Below are 17,175 nucleotides of genomic sequence, written 5' to 3'. Positions count from 1 at the left end.
GCACTTTCGTCCCAAAAAAATAAAGTAGCTACCCTTACAAAATACTTGAGCATAAACTTAACCAAGATTGAGATTGTAAATTCTTTCAAGATTCTAGGCCTCATTTTCCCTGATAATATGCCAGGGGACATTACCTACGTTATAAACAAGTTGTCACAAATTGTTCGCATGTTAAACCGTCATCGTTATGCTTTACCAATAAATGTTCAGTTAATGGTTTATAATTTAGTGTTCTATTCCTACCTAAATTATTGCCATTTAGTTTGGGGCGCACCGCACCCACTTCAACAAAATGTTAAAAAATACACCTGTTAAAAAAAAGAGCCAAACGTGGTATCTTATTTCAGTCTCATACATCTGACATAATCAAACAGTTCCGCATCATCAACGTTCGCACTTTGTATCATTACAGACATAGTACTAGCCTAAAAATACGGGTCATTAAGAATACACTAATCTCTAAAAAAATATTAATGCGTATCCTACCCGTGGCGCCAGGTGTTAGGAGGTGGTCACGCAAGGAAAGAATTATGTCGTAGAAAGGCTAAAATACAATATCCCTACTTGACTAAACTTCTATGAAACTAAACATTTGAGTTAGAACAAAATGTCAAAAAGAGAAATTTGATCATCATTTTGTATGGGAGGTCATGATTATTAGTGCAATTAGTGTATCCGCGTTTGATCTCTTCAGAACTTGCTATGGTGACTTTTGTGTATTGTTTCTTCCGAATTATTTATTTCCTGCAGTGCAATCGTCGTTGTGCACTATAGGTGGTTAAGAACACGTCACGCTGCGTGTGCAGATTTTTTCTTGATCGCCGCCATCAAATTATAATGAAAATAAATTCAATTATTCCTACGATCATTACTTATTGATCAGCCCACATGATTCTACAACGAATCAGTAGAAAGGTGCAGTTACGTCTGCACGGACGTAACTTCGCAAAAAAAAATTATTTTGGAGGAAAACTGTTGTAGGCTCTGGAAACATAATCGTACCTTAAGCAATGTTACTAAAATGCATTTGTTATATCCTGTTTCTCGCATTGCGTGAAAAACTCCCAAATTCCGACCTACACATTTCCCAAGGAAAAATTACTCTTAAACGCTGCCTTAAATCTTTTTTAAGACAACTATTTGAAGAACTGCTTTGAAGAGGTTCATTCAGACAGATAGACCTCCCAGGGCACTCCCCGGGAACTAAGCAAGGACACTGACGAAGTGTCACCAAACGGAATCGAATCGGTAGGTCAGGTACTTTTGATAGGGAGGTTTTGTAGATTGTTTTTGCACGCCGAAAACGATATGAGATAAAGGGGAGTTTTATAAAACTTCCTTTCATGAGTCGAGAAAAAATAATATTTGCGTTGAATAACAAAGGGCGACTCGCTGCAAACTAGCCAGTTTAGGAAATTAACTGTATAAATACAAGCTGACCTGAAGGCGAACTATAGGCTCAGCCAAGTCAAAGCACTCCGTAGCCCCCGATTCGCCGAATGTCCTTATGGCATTCGGCAGACGAGTAACAGGGAATAGTGCTTCGTGACGAAGCACTATTCCCACCGCGCGTACGCCATGGCAAGGGTGCAACATGGGCATCTTTACTTTAGCTAAAAAGCACTCCAATTGATTTTTTTTTCTTGTTTTGAGGCCCAAGGATCAAAGGGGGAAGCAGGTAGAGTCACAACAACCCGAGTTAAAGAAGGAAGGTAGCCGAAAGTGGCTGAAGTTGATCAGTTGAAGTTTAAATTCATTCCACAATGATTATATGATGGTGTTTTTTCTGGCAGAAGTCTGCATTTCAAAAACTTGGTCGTGACTCTTCGTTTTGTCTGGAAGTTGTTCAGGGACAATCTGCTAAAACATGTCTCTTGTCATAAATCCAAAAGAGGTGTTCTTCGGGCTAGTCGACGTGCTGGAATCAAAATCAGGAGCTTCTGAGCTATGGAGAAGACAAGAAAACTCTCAGAATCTCCCTTATGTTCTCTCCGTCGCGACCGCTTGCTGAACACGCCTCCTTTATCCAGTTTCAGCCAAACTTAGCAAAGGGCGAGCGCTTCGGCTCCTCCGGGCCGATCAAAGCGATGTAGTCAAGCACGTGAAATCTGAGCACAGGACGAGGGCACCGAACCCCTCCTAGATAGAGCAAGGCCGAAGTGCCCGATTTTCTCTGTCGTACCGGAAGTCAGCACGGGGTGCATATTGGCCACAACCGTTGCTTGAAGCTTCGGCCGAGACTTGGGTTTGTTCGTGAGCACGCGAGTAACAGCCGATCGCTGATGCAGCACTCGTGTCCAAATGACATCCGGTTGGCGACGCAGAAAACCCGACACTACGGCCTCGTCGTCTATAGGAGGCGTGGGTACATTCAGGTTGTCACGTGCCTCGCTTTGACCCTCCCACTGGCTTGACAGAAACCTTCTGCTTATCCGTCTGCCAAGTTACGTTGCAACGGAGTGTAAGTGACGTGCTTATGATGCCTAGAGCGCGTTTTCGAAGTGTGTGTTTATTGCGTCTTCAAATGTGGTCCCTTAATTGATACCCGATTGCGTCATAAACGTGTCCCGCGGCCGCGATCCTGGCAGTGTCACGGCATCGGTGGTAGACGCTGCAGACGCGACCGTTCAACGACAGGTCGCTCTTCAGTTTGAAAGTCCACGGAATCAGCAGCCACGACAAGCTCTATCGTTCCGCTTGAACTTACACTACCGACCGCCAGGATCGCGGCCGGCGACAGCGTGACACCTTTATGACGTCACGAGGCGGCAATCGAGGGAAAGCCACTATCATGGACGCGGAAGACACTTGGGGCCCTAAACTCGTGAAACACGAAGTTGGGGCCGAAGTTGAGGGAGCGCACCGATTGGACTATCACGACGATGACTCGGCGTTTTTGTCGCCAACATCCAATCGGCGCGCTCCGCCAACTTTCGGCTCCAACTTTGTGTTTCACGAGTTTAGGGCCCTTGGAAAAGCGTTCCGCAGGCATCATGTATGGTGACAAACGTAACGACGTTGGACGCGTCCTTTCTCAACCCACAGGGGCATAGGCGCCGGAGACCTGCAGAGCAACGCGGTGCTGGGCAACGCCGTGGGCAACGCAATCACGGGCAACGAGCTCCAGCTGAGTGTGCCACTCCGCCGCAAGCAGCGGGGGCTGGTCCGGGCCAACCCCGGTTCCCTGCAGGCCATCGGGAGAGGCATGCGCTTGGCCATCTCCGAGTGCAAGCACCAGTTCAGGGACCGCCGGTGGAACTGCCCGACGCCAGAGTACATGCGCGGGAAGTCGCTCTTCGGCAAGATCGTCCACAGAGGTCAGTGACCTGAATCGCGAGGAAACTGCTGGGCCATATTGTGCGCGACTGCAAGCGTCGCTGAGGTCGCGACCTTCGAGGATTGGCTCCAAACGCTCCCTTTGACGTGCTGAGTACGGTGAACTCTACTTTCCTTAAAGGAGGGGGGGGGGGGGGGGTGCAACGATTTCCGGACTTCGGTCGAAAACTTGTGGAAGTTGCCCCCTGACACTTATGATGTAAAGAACAGAAAACCAATTTCGCCTGCGTGTCCTAGTTACTGTGTAAAAAAAAAAAAAGATAAAAATTGTTATTTCGGGCACCCCTCAACTTACTCCTAGTCTTCAGGGTCACACCTGGTCGCACTCCTAGTGACGTCATTCGGAGTGCCGTGTAGGTTCCCGCGTGCTATATCGGAAGACGCTTCCTCTTCCTCTCTCTGCTGACATTAACGGGCGTTATGCTTCAGCTTAGAGCCGAGCAAGGTCACGTAATCTTCTAGCCGTAGTTCCTTCGGCTGCCACTTGCGGCTGCAGGTGGGGGAAAAAGCTCGGCTTTGGCTTTGCGATTATGCAGCGGAATCGCGACATCTTTAATAAAGGAGATGTTTTCCTTATCCTCCGGGACACGATAAACAACGTAAAAATGACGAGATGCAAATTCTTTTAATCATAAAATCGTTGCACCCCCCCCCCCCCCCCCCTTTAATGGAGGTAAGGGGAATGTCAGACTGGCAAATTCTAAGGTGCACGTCTAGGGACGCTATGATTATAAGTTTTTTTTTTTTTTTTTTTTTAACACAATCTAAATGGTTGTTGGCAATTCATATACCTGGCTTCTCTTCCTTCTTGTCCATTAAAGCGTTAGTCGTGAGTCAACGATCGCCCTCTTCAATTTCTTGTCTCTGACTTTTTGCGCGGTTATTATTTTTTTTTTTTTTTTTATTTTTAATACTTAGAGATATGCCCGGCTTGTCCCGCCTGTCTGCCCGCATCACCAGAATTACTCTCAATTAAAAAATATTAATAATTTTGTCACATTTCGTTTTTGTATTGAACGTTACAAAAGAAAAAGAATAGGTGGAGATTTGGGCCAGTTAGTCCATTGCAAAAGAAAAACAGTGCCAAAAAAGCACAGGGACACAGACGAAGGGAAACAGGACGAGGCGCACTCTCAACTGAAGTTTATTTAAAATTGCCAAGCTAATATAGCCACAAAATCCCCTGTGAACCATATGAACTCGGCCCGCTTTTCAGAAATACAAACTCATCTGTAGATAAAGACAGAGACGTGTCACTTATACATCTCTTCTCCCTGGACAAGTGACACACCCCTGTCTTCATCTACAGATGAGTTTGAATTTCTGAAACGCCGGCTGAGTTGATGAGGTTAAAAAGGGTTTTTGTGGCTAAATTAGCTTGTCAATTTTCAATGAACTTCAGTTGAGAGTGTGCCTTGTCCTGTTTCTCTTCGTCTGTGTTCCTGTGTTTTTTTCGGCGCTGTTTTTCGTTTAAAAAAAAAGAAAAAAAAGGGGGTCAATTAAGGTTATGATTTCGATTACTCTCACTCAAGAAGTATTTGCCTGGCCACCTCTGGATTCTTTTGAAACTTACAAGAAGGTGTAAATCACACTTAGATAAACAGTTGCTACCAATCGTGATACCGTTCTCTGGTATTAAATCTTACCAAAAAATATGTCGATTACGGTTGCAGTTACTACTCTGGAAATAGAAAAACATTTGGCTACCCTAGTCTTTACTAGAAGTTGCAAAACATTAAACCGTGTTTTAACATTGCGATTAAAAATACTCGCCAACCAAATATTTTTAGCAGATTGTACTGGATTATCCGAACCAGAAAGTAATTGTCTAAGTGGTGCTAAAACTGCTTTTACTTTTCCAGAGTACTTTACTGGGCCACGTGATTAATGTAACTCGTAATCTTGCTTTGGAAGTATATTGTAATGAACACATAAAATTAGTTATCTACGACAATTACAGCCGTATGGTCATTTAACCACCTTGTCCGGTATTACAACTTACCATAATAAAGCAGTCTAGCACAATTACAACTGACTAAACTTCAAGTAGACGCTCGCGATGCATTCCTAGATAGGAGTTTAACTCCCGTTGTCCCCGATTGTGATATGAACGAACAATATGCACATAGACATGAATTGATGTAACCGTTGCTGCGTGATGCGCGTTAAAGGCCCCAGTCTAGCAGCCACGCCCTAGTTACAGCTTCAGTATAAAGTGCAATCATTACTTCTTTTTGTGCTATTAATTTTACTTGACAATAACACGTCGTAAACGACACCCGAGCGCAAACTACACACTTCAACGACGGTGTCATCCACAGTGTGCCTTAGTTTCGGATGTTGTTATAAAACCTGCAAGTGTACCTATCTTTAACTCGCGTGCATCTCAAAAGTTGTGTTCGTTTGCCCTTTAATACGAGAACATCCGGGGTCTTCGAGTTAACCCATTAACGATCAAACTGGGTTAAGGTGTCGAACGTAATGGCACGTACAGCTTGTTTTAAGTAAGTGGTTTCGGAATTTATAGCCCGAGACTTATTACGTTTTATGACGGCAGAGCTCACTCCGTAGCTCCGCCCCTAAATAGCGCTGTTGTTGTTGTTTTTGCCCCCTTCGGTGATACAGGAGGAGTTCGACAAGACGCCAGTAAGCCGTCAAAAAAGAAGAGCCCATCTTGATGGTCGGAACCTCTTAAAGACAGCCTGTAAATCAGGGCGTCCCGAGAACGACCAACACGTTCTGGCGCATGCGGCTTTTGAGACACCAGATACCGGTCTATCTTAAGAACCGATCTTTCGGTACATCCTCGGGCTTCAGGTCTGCCCTCTCCGCGCATGCTCCGTGGAGGGGGGGGACACTGCTCCATTAGTCGCCACCACGCGCCTAGATGCGGGGGGCTAAGAAAAGACCACGTGATAGGACGCGTGGCGTGTGCATCATGCCTGCGTGGCCAGATGGACATGCGCCGCGAGCGCTTCTTCGATAATAGGTAGGTTTTAGCGAGCAAAATAAAAGATTTAACCTTTTTTATTTTTATTTTAACGTCTGCAGAGTTGGAGATTGCGTGTTTATAATCGGAGCCAACTTTCTGTGGCGCTTCCGAAGACAGGAGGAGCGCCCGTGTCTAGTTTTAATCGGCTCTCAAGCACGGACTACCCCGTACCTTTGACGGCATCGAACCGGTGAGATGCTCGCCCCGAGCGAGTACACAATTGTCTCTCTTCCACGTTTCTACCTTTGCATCGCTAACAACAAATTTTGACTGCATGGCCACATAAAGTTGTGCACATTGTGCACGTTTGAAATCGGACATTTTAATGATAGGTCCAGGGTTCTTAAGATCAGTGGGGTGTCTAAAAGTAAAGGTGTGAATTGTAGCTTAGCTGGAGGTTCTTATTGACGACCAAAACGCCTTGAATGCGTTGCAGCCGTGGTCAATGCGAAAAGCATAGTCGTCGCCATCAGGGTCTTTTTATTTGACATCAACGAAAAAGCATATTTTGTCTTATTTTTTTTACTGTTCTGCGCTGGATGTCTGCGATAGCTGGATTGTAATTGGACAATCCACAGCGCGATCGACTCCCGCCAAGCGCGTGCGCACAGCGATGGAACACAGAAAAAATAGTAAGGTCTTAGTTTGAATTGCTGTACTCCATTCTAACGTGACTATAAAACTGAAGAAATGAAATTAAACGCGTAGTTCCTTTATTCGATAAAACTATCTTGGTAAAAGGATTAGGGGGAAAAACCGGTAGTCGGTTGGAGTAGAAAGAAAGGGACGTTGTTGTAACGTTCAACTTTCTTTTGCAGTGCTTGTTCTTGTGCCAACTATACTAACTTACCGTTTAAAACAAAACTCAAAGCTACGCCACTTGGGCCTCTTCAAGTAAGAGTGCAAAGACAAAACAAATTTATTTTACACTTGAAAGTTGCCAGATGGCAAGAAAACGAACATGATTGCGGGTGTTTGCGATAATGTCATGCATGCATCCCCTTCTTCATACGACATGAGGCCTTTAGGGGTGCCATCAATCATACAATCAATCAGGCAGTCACTCAATCAATCAATGAATATGAGGCCCTCGGAAAGACGGATCGGGTTGCCAGAGAGCTTCCATTCCTTGTATACGCAGGGTTGGGGTTAAGGGAATGGTCACGTTATGGCAGCTAACCCCGAGTCAAGGAGGGTTAAGACCCCTCTTGACTCGGAGGTAGTACTTGCAAACGTCCAGAGGTTACCGTCCTGAAGTTTCTGTGTATGCAATACCGTTTATAGAGTCAAACTAAAAAAAAAATAGAAGGAGGGGGGGGGGGGTTGGCAAACACTGACAATTCGTTGAAGCGTTTGGTGCAAACGTGTTGCGTACAAAACGACAGTGGCGCTATCTTTTGCGTCTTCCTGCAAACGAGAATTCACTCAGTGATGTCGTACATAAGTCAGCACGCAGCTGTTCGTGCTGACTTATGTACAACTTATGTACGACTTAGGCTTCATACCTAACTGTTTATTGGGAAGCAGAAACAAAATTATGCCATGGATCCGACATAAAAATCAACGACAGTGACACCATTCTTTTTCCCCACATCAGAACAGTTTTACTTTTACGTCTTTACGGGACCCGGTCCAGTGCACTCCTCCCTTTTGTAATTCGCAACTCAAACAGCATTCGCCCAATCGGCTTTTCTCAGTATTACAATTTGGGCCGCCAGTCGGCGCTAATTATCTCCGCACACTTGGATAAGCGGTAGCAAGTTTCCCAATTCTCTCACCCGCTACTTTAGCGCTGGGCGGCGTCGCCTTCCTCGGAGTTGGGAATGCTCTATTTTTATGGCAAAATTTTCCCTGGAGCTCCTTGAACAAAAAGGACGTCTAAAATGCTCGCATTTTCTGACAAAAATAGCTTTCCTTTCTTGAAAAAAAAAATGTAACGTACGAAATTACCACCTTGGTCAATCGTATTCCTAAGAACCATAAGAATACTTCACTTCTCCAAAAAGTCACTCCCAGGAAACTTAAAAATGCCTTCAACGAAAAGTCAATTTTCTTACTACTGCCCGGCTAAAAAAGAAGAAAAAAAAAAAAGAAAAATGTATTTGAAAAAATAAATAAAACGCGGGCATAAGGTGCCAAAAAAAATGTAATAAAAATAATACGCCCCTCTCCAGTCAAACTCCGTGGCGCAGTCGTGTGAATGAGATTATGGACTTCGTTTGACCTGAGCTGACGAAAAACTTTAGAAACGAAAATAATACAAGATAAACGTACGGCCTATATGCCTACAGAAGACCACAAAGAAAGGAAAACAAAAAAACAAAAAAAAAAACCTTTTTATTCAGCTTTCGTGACCAGCGGGAGGTCGGCAATTTCTGTTTTTAACCCTGTCATTTCGAAGTGTCAAAGGTGAATCTTCGCACAAAAGATGGAACCTTCCTTGTTTTCGCTTTCTGATTGTATTTTTGGTTCTTTTTGATTCTTTAGATGGTAGGGAGGACTCTAGAGGAAATGGTGGCGGAGGAGGCGGGGGTCGGACGTGGCTTGAAATGTTGAGGCACTGCGTTTGAGTCATAGAGTCTCCACCACTCGAGCAACGCACGACGACGTGGGCGTATTTTAAGTCGAAATTCGGTCACGGACTCCAACACGATTGAAGTCGAACTTGACCTTTATGTTCGTTGTGTTACTTTATAAAACTCTTGGATCATGTGGTATTTATTTTTATAGGAGTCTCCAGACATTTACTCCTTCATTCTTTTTTTTTTCTATATGTTTTTTTTTTTGTGTACAAAAGGAGCTACATCTCCGCGTTTATTTAAGTCACATCGGTGTTTAGGTTAGTTCCGTTTATTGTAACATTGGTTTTGGGTGAAAGAAAACATATCATTTAAAGTCACACTGAGGTTTGGTTTCGTTTATCCTCGCCTAGGTTTTGGTAGAAGGATGACTTTAAACCTATTTTTCCTCATAAAGTCTCGTCATAGTTCTAATTTCCTTTATTGTAGGCCAAGTTTCGGACGGAGATTTTCTTTAAATGAGAAATACTTCATATAAAGTCACATCGCAGTTTGGAAGAGTGACTTTAAACGAAGAGCATTAGACAAGGATTAAAAAAACAATCGAAAAAAAATATTTTTTTATATACCGTGTTTTTTATGTCTTCAAAATACCGGACTGGGAGACGTCACAGTCCCACCTTCATTTCACGTCGCATATATTTATCTTTATGCTTGTGAGTGGGAAGTGTTATGGTGTTTAGGCGCCTCTAAACTTCGTGATGCACCGCGTGCTTGTGCCTGATATATTCTTTTTTTTCTGTTTTGTTTTACAGCTATGTCTTTGTGTTTTTTGTTCGAAGTGAGTCCGAGCACGACGAAAGGTAATGCATTTTTTTTTCCTTGATGGCTGGTCGGTCGTACATCACGAACGTCTAGCCTGGGCTACGGGAATGACCAGGTCAGGAATTTATGCGGAGGGATGACTCAAGACAAGTTTCTGGGCTGGTGCGCCCTTGGCAGCTGTTTCTGCCCCGTGATCTGACAAGAGGTGGGCGCACAAAAGCGGCAACAAGAAGCGTTTTCTGAAACCGGTGACAACTGGCAACACCGAACCAACGCAATTACGAAGATATACCTAGAGGAACATTGAAAGTACATAATTAGAAAAGAAAACAGAAATGCAGGTATCATGACACTCGAGGCATTGTGGAATATAATAGATACGAAGTGGTCAGGGCTATATGGAAGGGAGTAATGGTGCCGGGACTGTATTTTGGCAATTGTGTACTGTGTGTGAGATCAAGAGATTCAATGAGGATTGGAAATTCGACAAAGCAACCTTGGCGGGTTATTACTGGGCCTGCAATGGAGCACACCTAATGAGGGAGTGCATGGTGACATGGGCTGGTCGTCTTTCGAGAGGAGAAGGCAATCGGTAAATTGAAATTTGAAGAAAGGTTAACTGAAATGCATGATGCCCGGTGGGCACGGAAGGTATTCAAGTACTTATTCAGGAAAAGTTTAAACACAAAATGGACAAACAGAACCCGAAAGCTTACATTTAAATACCTACACACTGGTGATGGGGCTGAGCAGACTACTTCAGTTAAAAAGGGGAGTGAAAGAGGCAGAGAGGAAAGTGTGAGAGAGAAGAATGCAAAAAGAAACCCCATCAACTTTAACAATGAGCAGGACACAAAAACAGGACATAAGAAAGGAAAAGGTGGTTGATAAATCACGTGGAAGTTCTTTGCTCTTCGAGGCGAGAAGTTAAGGAACAAAGACGTATAGAGCTAAATTTCAAGAGATTGACACATCATGTGCCGCATGTCATAGTTAGAGTGAGGCGCTAGAACATTTGGTTTTCGAGTGCCGCCTTCCCCGAAGGGGTAACGCATCTGGCGGGGCCACTGGGTTTTGGTGGCGGGGATGGAAGAATGGAGGAAGAAAAGATTACAGTCACAAAAAGGAGGCGAGATGATTCGTGTAAATTATCCGGGAAAAATTTAATGAAGCAAAATCAACTAGCAGTACAGCTGGGGACAGGCGGGACACAGGAAAATTGGGGAGTCCCCCCACGTGGCTCCGGCCCAAGAGCTGAACCCTATCTCCCCGTGGGCCCGGTGTTGGGGTGACGCCGACAAGGTTTGACCAGAGGAAAATTGGCGACTCCCTCGCCGGGGGAAGGAGGCCAGGGGGGGGGGGGGGGATGTTTTCTTTTTATTTGCCCGATTCCACAATGGTCATGCTGGCGATATCCCACACTGCTTGGTGATAGTGAAAAAAAAATGCAGAGGGGAAGCAAATTGGCTTAGACGAGTAAGGGGATGAATCACACTTTTAGTTTCCAGGCTGGGTGGCGCAAGTGGGTCCCTATTGTTTCGTCGAAACTTGTTTCGTGGAATTACGTTTCGTGGACAACATTTCATGGACACACGTTTCGTCGACACGAACGCAACATCCGTTACTCGAATTGCACGTTCTAGGGACGTTTCGTCACGCGTGTATCACTGGGGTGTGCGTTAACACCCTCTCTTCCCCCTACCCCCGGGCCTGCGTTCGCGGCGCTTCGCTCATTACAAATATGTTGATCCACCTGACCGACCCGTAAACGCCGCTTCGCGGCGACAGTCTCATGCAGCTTATTACAGTAAAAAGCTAATCTGAGCTGTCCATGAAACGATTTGTCGATGAAACAATCTGTCGATAAAACAAACTTTCGATGAAACGCCGTTCGCTGAACTAATTGCCCCCGGGTGCAAGCTACCACCCGTTATAACGGGTACAGCCATTATCATCCTTCTGGCCATCGATTCATAACTTGGTTCACGTAGTCCTACTGACACCCTACACGTTAAGAAATGCCTGCGCGTCTACTTACCCGACGAAACACTCGAAGAGTCAATCTCTGCGATCTACGAAATCAGCTCAGCAAATGATGAGGTGAAACATCCGTTCAGACCTCAAAATGAAGCCTGCGCTGAGACATTACACAATGCAAGCATGACGCTTTGCATTGCGTCATGCCACGGCGCAATGTCTAAACGGATGTTTCGTCTCATCATCCGCTGACCACCCTTGGCCACAGTTTAGTGTGACTGAGGTCAGACTGAACTACGGAACTAGCGTATAGTTAGCATTGACCGCTAACCACACTTAAGCGTAACTGCGGTTTACGATGCCCGTCGGGCACCCCAAACCGCATTCTTTCATCAATCACACTTACCTGAGGTTAAGGGTGCCTGTGTAACTGGCTATTAGTGACTAGTTCCTGTTGCGTCCACCACGTAACACTGCTCATGTTTAATCTACGTCTTTATTCGAACCCATTTTTCTATTCGAGTACGAAGAACCAGCCGGGCACGTAACTTCGAGACAAGCTCCCGCCGCGCAGGCGTTGGCGCTGCAAGCGTTTACTTTATATATGTGGATGGAGAGGTAGGAGCGATCACTCTTGTTTCACCGCCATTTGTTGTTCCAGTAACACCCAATCGTGCCTTTGCGCGCATCCAATAAAACATTAAAAAACCAAAGGAAGGTTATGAGGATAATTTTCATGGCACAGCGTCAGTGACCACATAAAAGTGAGAGCCAACATCATGGCTTAAGGAGGCGCATAGTGTACGGCCTATAAAAATGGCAAACGCTATCGTTCAAAGTTCGCAGCGTTCAGCAATGATGTTACGGCGCTAGCTGCGACAACGGCATTTACAACTTTGTGGATGATGACCCAATGATAAATATTTTCACTCACTCCTCCGACATATCGAAATGTACGATAGGCTTCGTTAAAGATCCAAGGACAGCAGTTGTACTGAACTGACCGAATTTCATATCCACAACGGAGGCTTCAGACGGCTGTCTAAACAACATTGATACAAGAGATTTCGACTTTCGACACTATTGTCACTCCTATCTGGCAAAGTTTAGATTACTCGCACCTCGCAACTCTAACCAGATACTGCTGTTCCGCGTCTATCATCCAGGCGCCTGCCATTTCGATCGGTTTGGCACCAGCACGCTTCCCCAGGTTCTGAAAGTTACGATAGCGGGACGAAACCCACCGGGCAAAAGCTCCCTAATTCGTTTTTCTCAGATGCCCGAACAAATGCTCACGTATCTTTCAGCCAATATGTTTTCAGTGCTTTTTGGAGTCGCAAAACAGGTGAGCTTTTGTCCGGGATTCAAAATTTCAAGCACATCGAGGTTTCTCGTTATTATTTTTTGTTATCGATATTTTGTTTCGTTAGTGAATTTATTCTTTGTGACACCTTGCACGCCAGTCATTTCCGAAGCAGAAAACAAGAACGTAAAATGAACAATGACTGAAAAGAGCGAGTCAAATATATCTTTATTCCTGACTCAACAGCTGCCACGTGCAAACTGAAACTGCTCTGTGTTGGGTACATTTCGCAACATCGATCCCGAGCGCTATTTATTCCAAGTTGTTTAGTATACGATCCCGTTAAACTCGAACGAGACGCATCGGGGGTCAGAGCAGTTAAGTGCGGAGTAGCGCGCGCGCATTACAGCTCATAAACGATCGCCGGTGTTGCACAGAGACGCCCCCAACGAAGACCATCAAACTCCCTGAAAGAGCGAACCTCGCCCCGTATATCAAACCTCTTTTTTTTTTTTAAGTTCGGTAGTGCAAGTAAGAATGTTTTGAAAACCTCGCTCAATCTTTTTTCACCACCGTCACCCTTTAAGCAGCTTTTACAAATTTTCTTCCATCGTCATCTCCTCGCTGGGTTGTTCCGTTCGATTATTTTTCTTCTTTTTTTAGGATGAACGAAGCCAAGCTGACGCCAATAATCCCATGAAAAAAAGAAAAAAGTGGCGAAAGAAAGAAAGAAAAAAAAGTAAGACCACACCGCGCGCCTATCTGCGGGGTTCTGTCAGACCCCGTAAGTGCCGAGTGCATATATGGTAAAAGGCACCCCCCACCCACCCTCCGCAATATTTCTACATGCGATGAAATAAATAGATAGCATTAAAGAGCCGAGAGAAAATAAGAGGAGAGAGTGTAAAAAAGGGGGGGGAGTCTACAATAACAACAAGCCCACAAACATCGTCAGCCAAAATGATATAAAACTCGGGGGAGGAAAGAGGGGGTGGGAAAAAAGGGGGGGAGGGGGGAGAGGGGGTCGAAGCCGTGTTGGTGCTCGTAAAAGCCGATGGTCGGTCATTATTAGCGGCCATTAAAAAGGCACCTGGACTCACTCGCTCCCGACATCCCACTCTCTTGAAGGAGGTCAGGAAGGGTTCGCTGTTTGTTGTCTTTTTGAAGCCCCTCCGCATCACGCTGTGTTCTGGGGTTGAAACGGAGTTTTTGTGGCTCGCTCTCCTCTTTTGCTTTGTTCTTCCGTCCCAGCCCAGCATCTTCGCGCCGCGCATCTCCACGAGGTGGAGGAGCAGCGGTCTGGTGCAGTTGTTGGGATGTTCGTGTGGGAGTGAACGTGCGACTTTTACGAGCTCTTTCCTAAGAACAGCAACCAAAAAATCACAGGGAAAAAATAAACGCGCACACACACACACAAAACCACGAGAACCATCCTCTTCAAAAGGAATCGGAACCTCGAGCCCTGTACCATAGCAGTCTATTCCTTTTACCGTTTGCATAATTTTCTGGTATTTTCTTTTTTGTTTATCATTTTTTTTTTCCTACACGCCGCGTAAAGGTTCATTGTCGTCGTCCATGAACCCTGCCGGTTGCGAGCTGTTGTTAGGAGGTCAAGGTTCAAAGACGTGCCCGAGGACTCGGTTCGCTTTGGCAGTCGGTGTGTGCCGTAGACCGGCTAAGTTGGAGATTTTCATGGACTCGCTTCTTTTTGGTGACAAGATGTTTGTCGGTAATTTATTTGTAAATTTTTTGTATGTTTTTTTTTTTAAGTAGAGTAGCTAGTTTTAATTGGGACAGTGACGCTAACAACCAAAGAAAAAAACAAAACTCTTGTCACCGTGAGAAAAAAAAACAAAAAAACAACGTAACTGTCAAAATATTTTTTTTTCTAGGAATGTAATGATTGTTATTGAAATATGGGCTTTTGCGTCCACAATGCAGGCGTTCCACACATCTTGGCGCCGATTTAAACTGCAGACTGACGAGCACTTCGTATTTTCTGTGTGTGTGTTTGTTGGCAGATGAAATAGCTATAACGTTTTTGGTGAAATAGCTATAACGCTGTTGAATTCACAAAAAAAAGCAATAGCTCATACATGTTAACGTTTTAGGACTTTGAATCATCTTCACAAATGCATTTCGAAGCTTCTTCCTTTAATTTAAATCCCAAAGTACTGGATCCAAGCGACATGATCACTGAACGGGTGCGGCTCAATCGTTCCGAAAGGGGCAGCGGCTTGTCAGCCTTCTCTTTGACTTTCGATGACTAAAATTGCCTCGAACAAAAATGAATAGTTTTACCTAAAGGTCTCCCATGTGCGCCTTTACCAGGTTGGAAGTTCGCTTGACCATTGGTGGTGTAAACACATGACGCCATAATAACTTCGTACGGCGTATTCAGACCGTTCACTGAACGCCTACTTAAAACATTACAACATGCAGGACATGCCTGTCCTGCGCATGTCCTGCATGTCCCTCTTTCCTTATCGTAAACTATAAACTATTGCGACCGCAGAAACTTAGCGCCGTTTGTAGTTGTAGAGTTGGCATGTCGTGGTGGCGCTCGACCACTCCTGGTCTTCGTTTTTACAGACTCGTCAGTCGTGACGTCACGTCCCTCAGCAACGAGACCGAAACGCGCATGCGCGCATGTCCGACAGCCTTCGTCTCTGCACAAACTCGTCACGCGAACAAGCTTCTTTGTCTATTCAAAAATCGAGCGCTGCACATGCGCCTAAATGTGTGACCCGTCTACGCGTGCGCCGCCGTCAGCGCCATCTTTTGGGCCCCACGTCACGGTCAGGTCTTCAGCGTAACCTTTTGCAATGCCGCGTAGACTTTTTTTTTTTTTCTTTCGAAACTGGACCGATTGCAGTGCATTTTTTTTTTCTCTCTCTAATGGTCGTTGATGCACGCTGTTTTCCACCTAGTGGTTACTTGTTTCACTGTTAGCTTAACGTGCACCCCTAAAGCGCAGCGCGTTATAATTCATTTTATGGCGTTGAACGATCCAAACTAACCTTATAGCTACGTGCATCCAGGAATGATGCTACTAGGCGTGGGGGATTCAGAGTAGAAAGCCCTTTGATGTTGTTTGTCGAGGAGCCTTAGATTCCCATGACTGACGTTATGTTGATACATCTGACGATCGTGCTTTCAGGAAAAAAGCAAGCGCTATTCCCCTCGCTTAAAGAAGATAAAAAATAAAAAATAGAACTTAAACCGACCATTTGCTGTTAGGTTTTGCCGTTATATGCAAAGTGCGCACTGAAAAGGGCGGCTGGTTATTTCCGCACAAACAGAGGAGATAAAAGGTCGACGTTTGTGGCTTCGTTAGTGTCTATAGCGGATAAAATCCATAGCCAGCAACGTGACCGCTTTATGATAATCCGACCGGCCACTGGTTTACCGGCAGCAGCTACTGGTTTGCATAATGAAGGAGGAAATTAATATCCATATTCATACGCGTGCGGCCGGCCGCCCGCTCGTTTGCTTTGGGCACGACCGCTAAAGAGGTAACCGGTTCGCGCTGTCTGTGCAAGAAAACGTTTTGGAAATTCACCAAGACGCGCTCGCGCTTTGGACACTGACAGCTTTCTTCTCGTCGTAAACTTCGGTTCACACTCGCGAGAGCCGAAGGCTTGTACCCATTATAGGAATACAACATGCACTAAAAACAATTAGTTTTTTTTTAGCACTGTGAGTAGCAAATCGGGATGCGACAGGCAGACAAATAAGTGACGGAACAAATTACACTGCACGACACATGACATCAATAACTAGTCACATCATTTTATATTATAATAAAAAATAATAACAATAAAATTGGCAGAGACCTTTGAATTCAAATTTTTGTAGTGCGTGAAATGCGTGATAGGGAATCGGTGTGTCACGTGACATATATTTTTCCGCTAAATTTAGCGGGAAAACTTAATGATTTCAGAGGTCACGTGACGTTGATTTCCCGCGAAATTTAGCGAGGTAACTGGATCGTTCTCTAGGTCACAAGACGCGAATTTTCCCGCTACATATAGCGGGAAACTGAACTGGTGTATTGGTTACACGTGACGTCAATTTCCCCAAGCTGTATAAGGTCACCTGACACCAGGTTGCCCGCTAAATTTAGCGGAAAATGAACGGACGGACGGACAAATATTTTTGGATTAGAGGGTAGCGTTAGAAAGCATTTAACGCTTTAATTACAATAAAAAAAAATATTAAAT

At 44.9% G+C, this 17,175-nt stretch overlaps 1 protein-coding gene across 2 annotated transcripts in view; it reads left to right on the top strand.

The window, feature by feature from the left end:
* Positions 1–17,175, top strand: part of LOC8031773 (protein Wnt-1) — a 58,117-nt gene that overhangs the window by 24,606 nt on the left and 16,336 nt on the right. For both annotated transcript variants that reach the window (XM_042288843.1, XM_040503157.2), the window contains exon 2: positions 3,046–3,317. In XM_042288843.1, coding sequence (XP_042144777.1) covers positions 3,046–3,317 — 272 coding nt within the window. The remainder of the gene's footprint in view (positions 1–3,045; positions 3,318–17,175) is intronic.

The sequence above is a fragment of the Ixodes scapularis genome, unplaced genomic scaffold (genome assembly GCF_016920785.2).
Source record: "Ixodes scapularis isolate PalLabHiFi unplaced genomic scaffold, ASM1692078v2 PGA_scaffold11__112_contigs__length_91849675, whole genome shotgun sequence".
Taxonomy (NCBI): domain Eukaryota; kingdom Metazoa; phylum Arthropoda; class Arachnida; order Ixodida; family Ixodidae; genus Ixodes; species Ixodes scapularis.
This window is presented reverse-complemented; position numbering and strand designations above follow the sequence as displayed.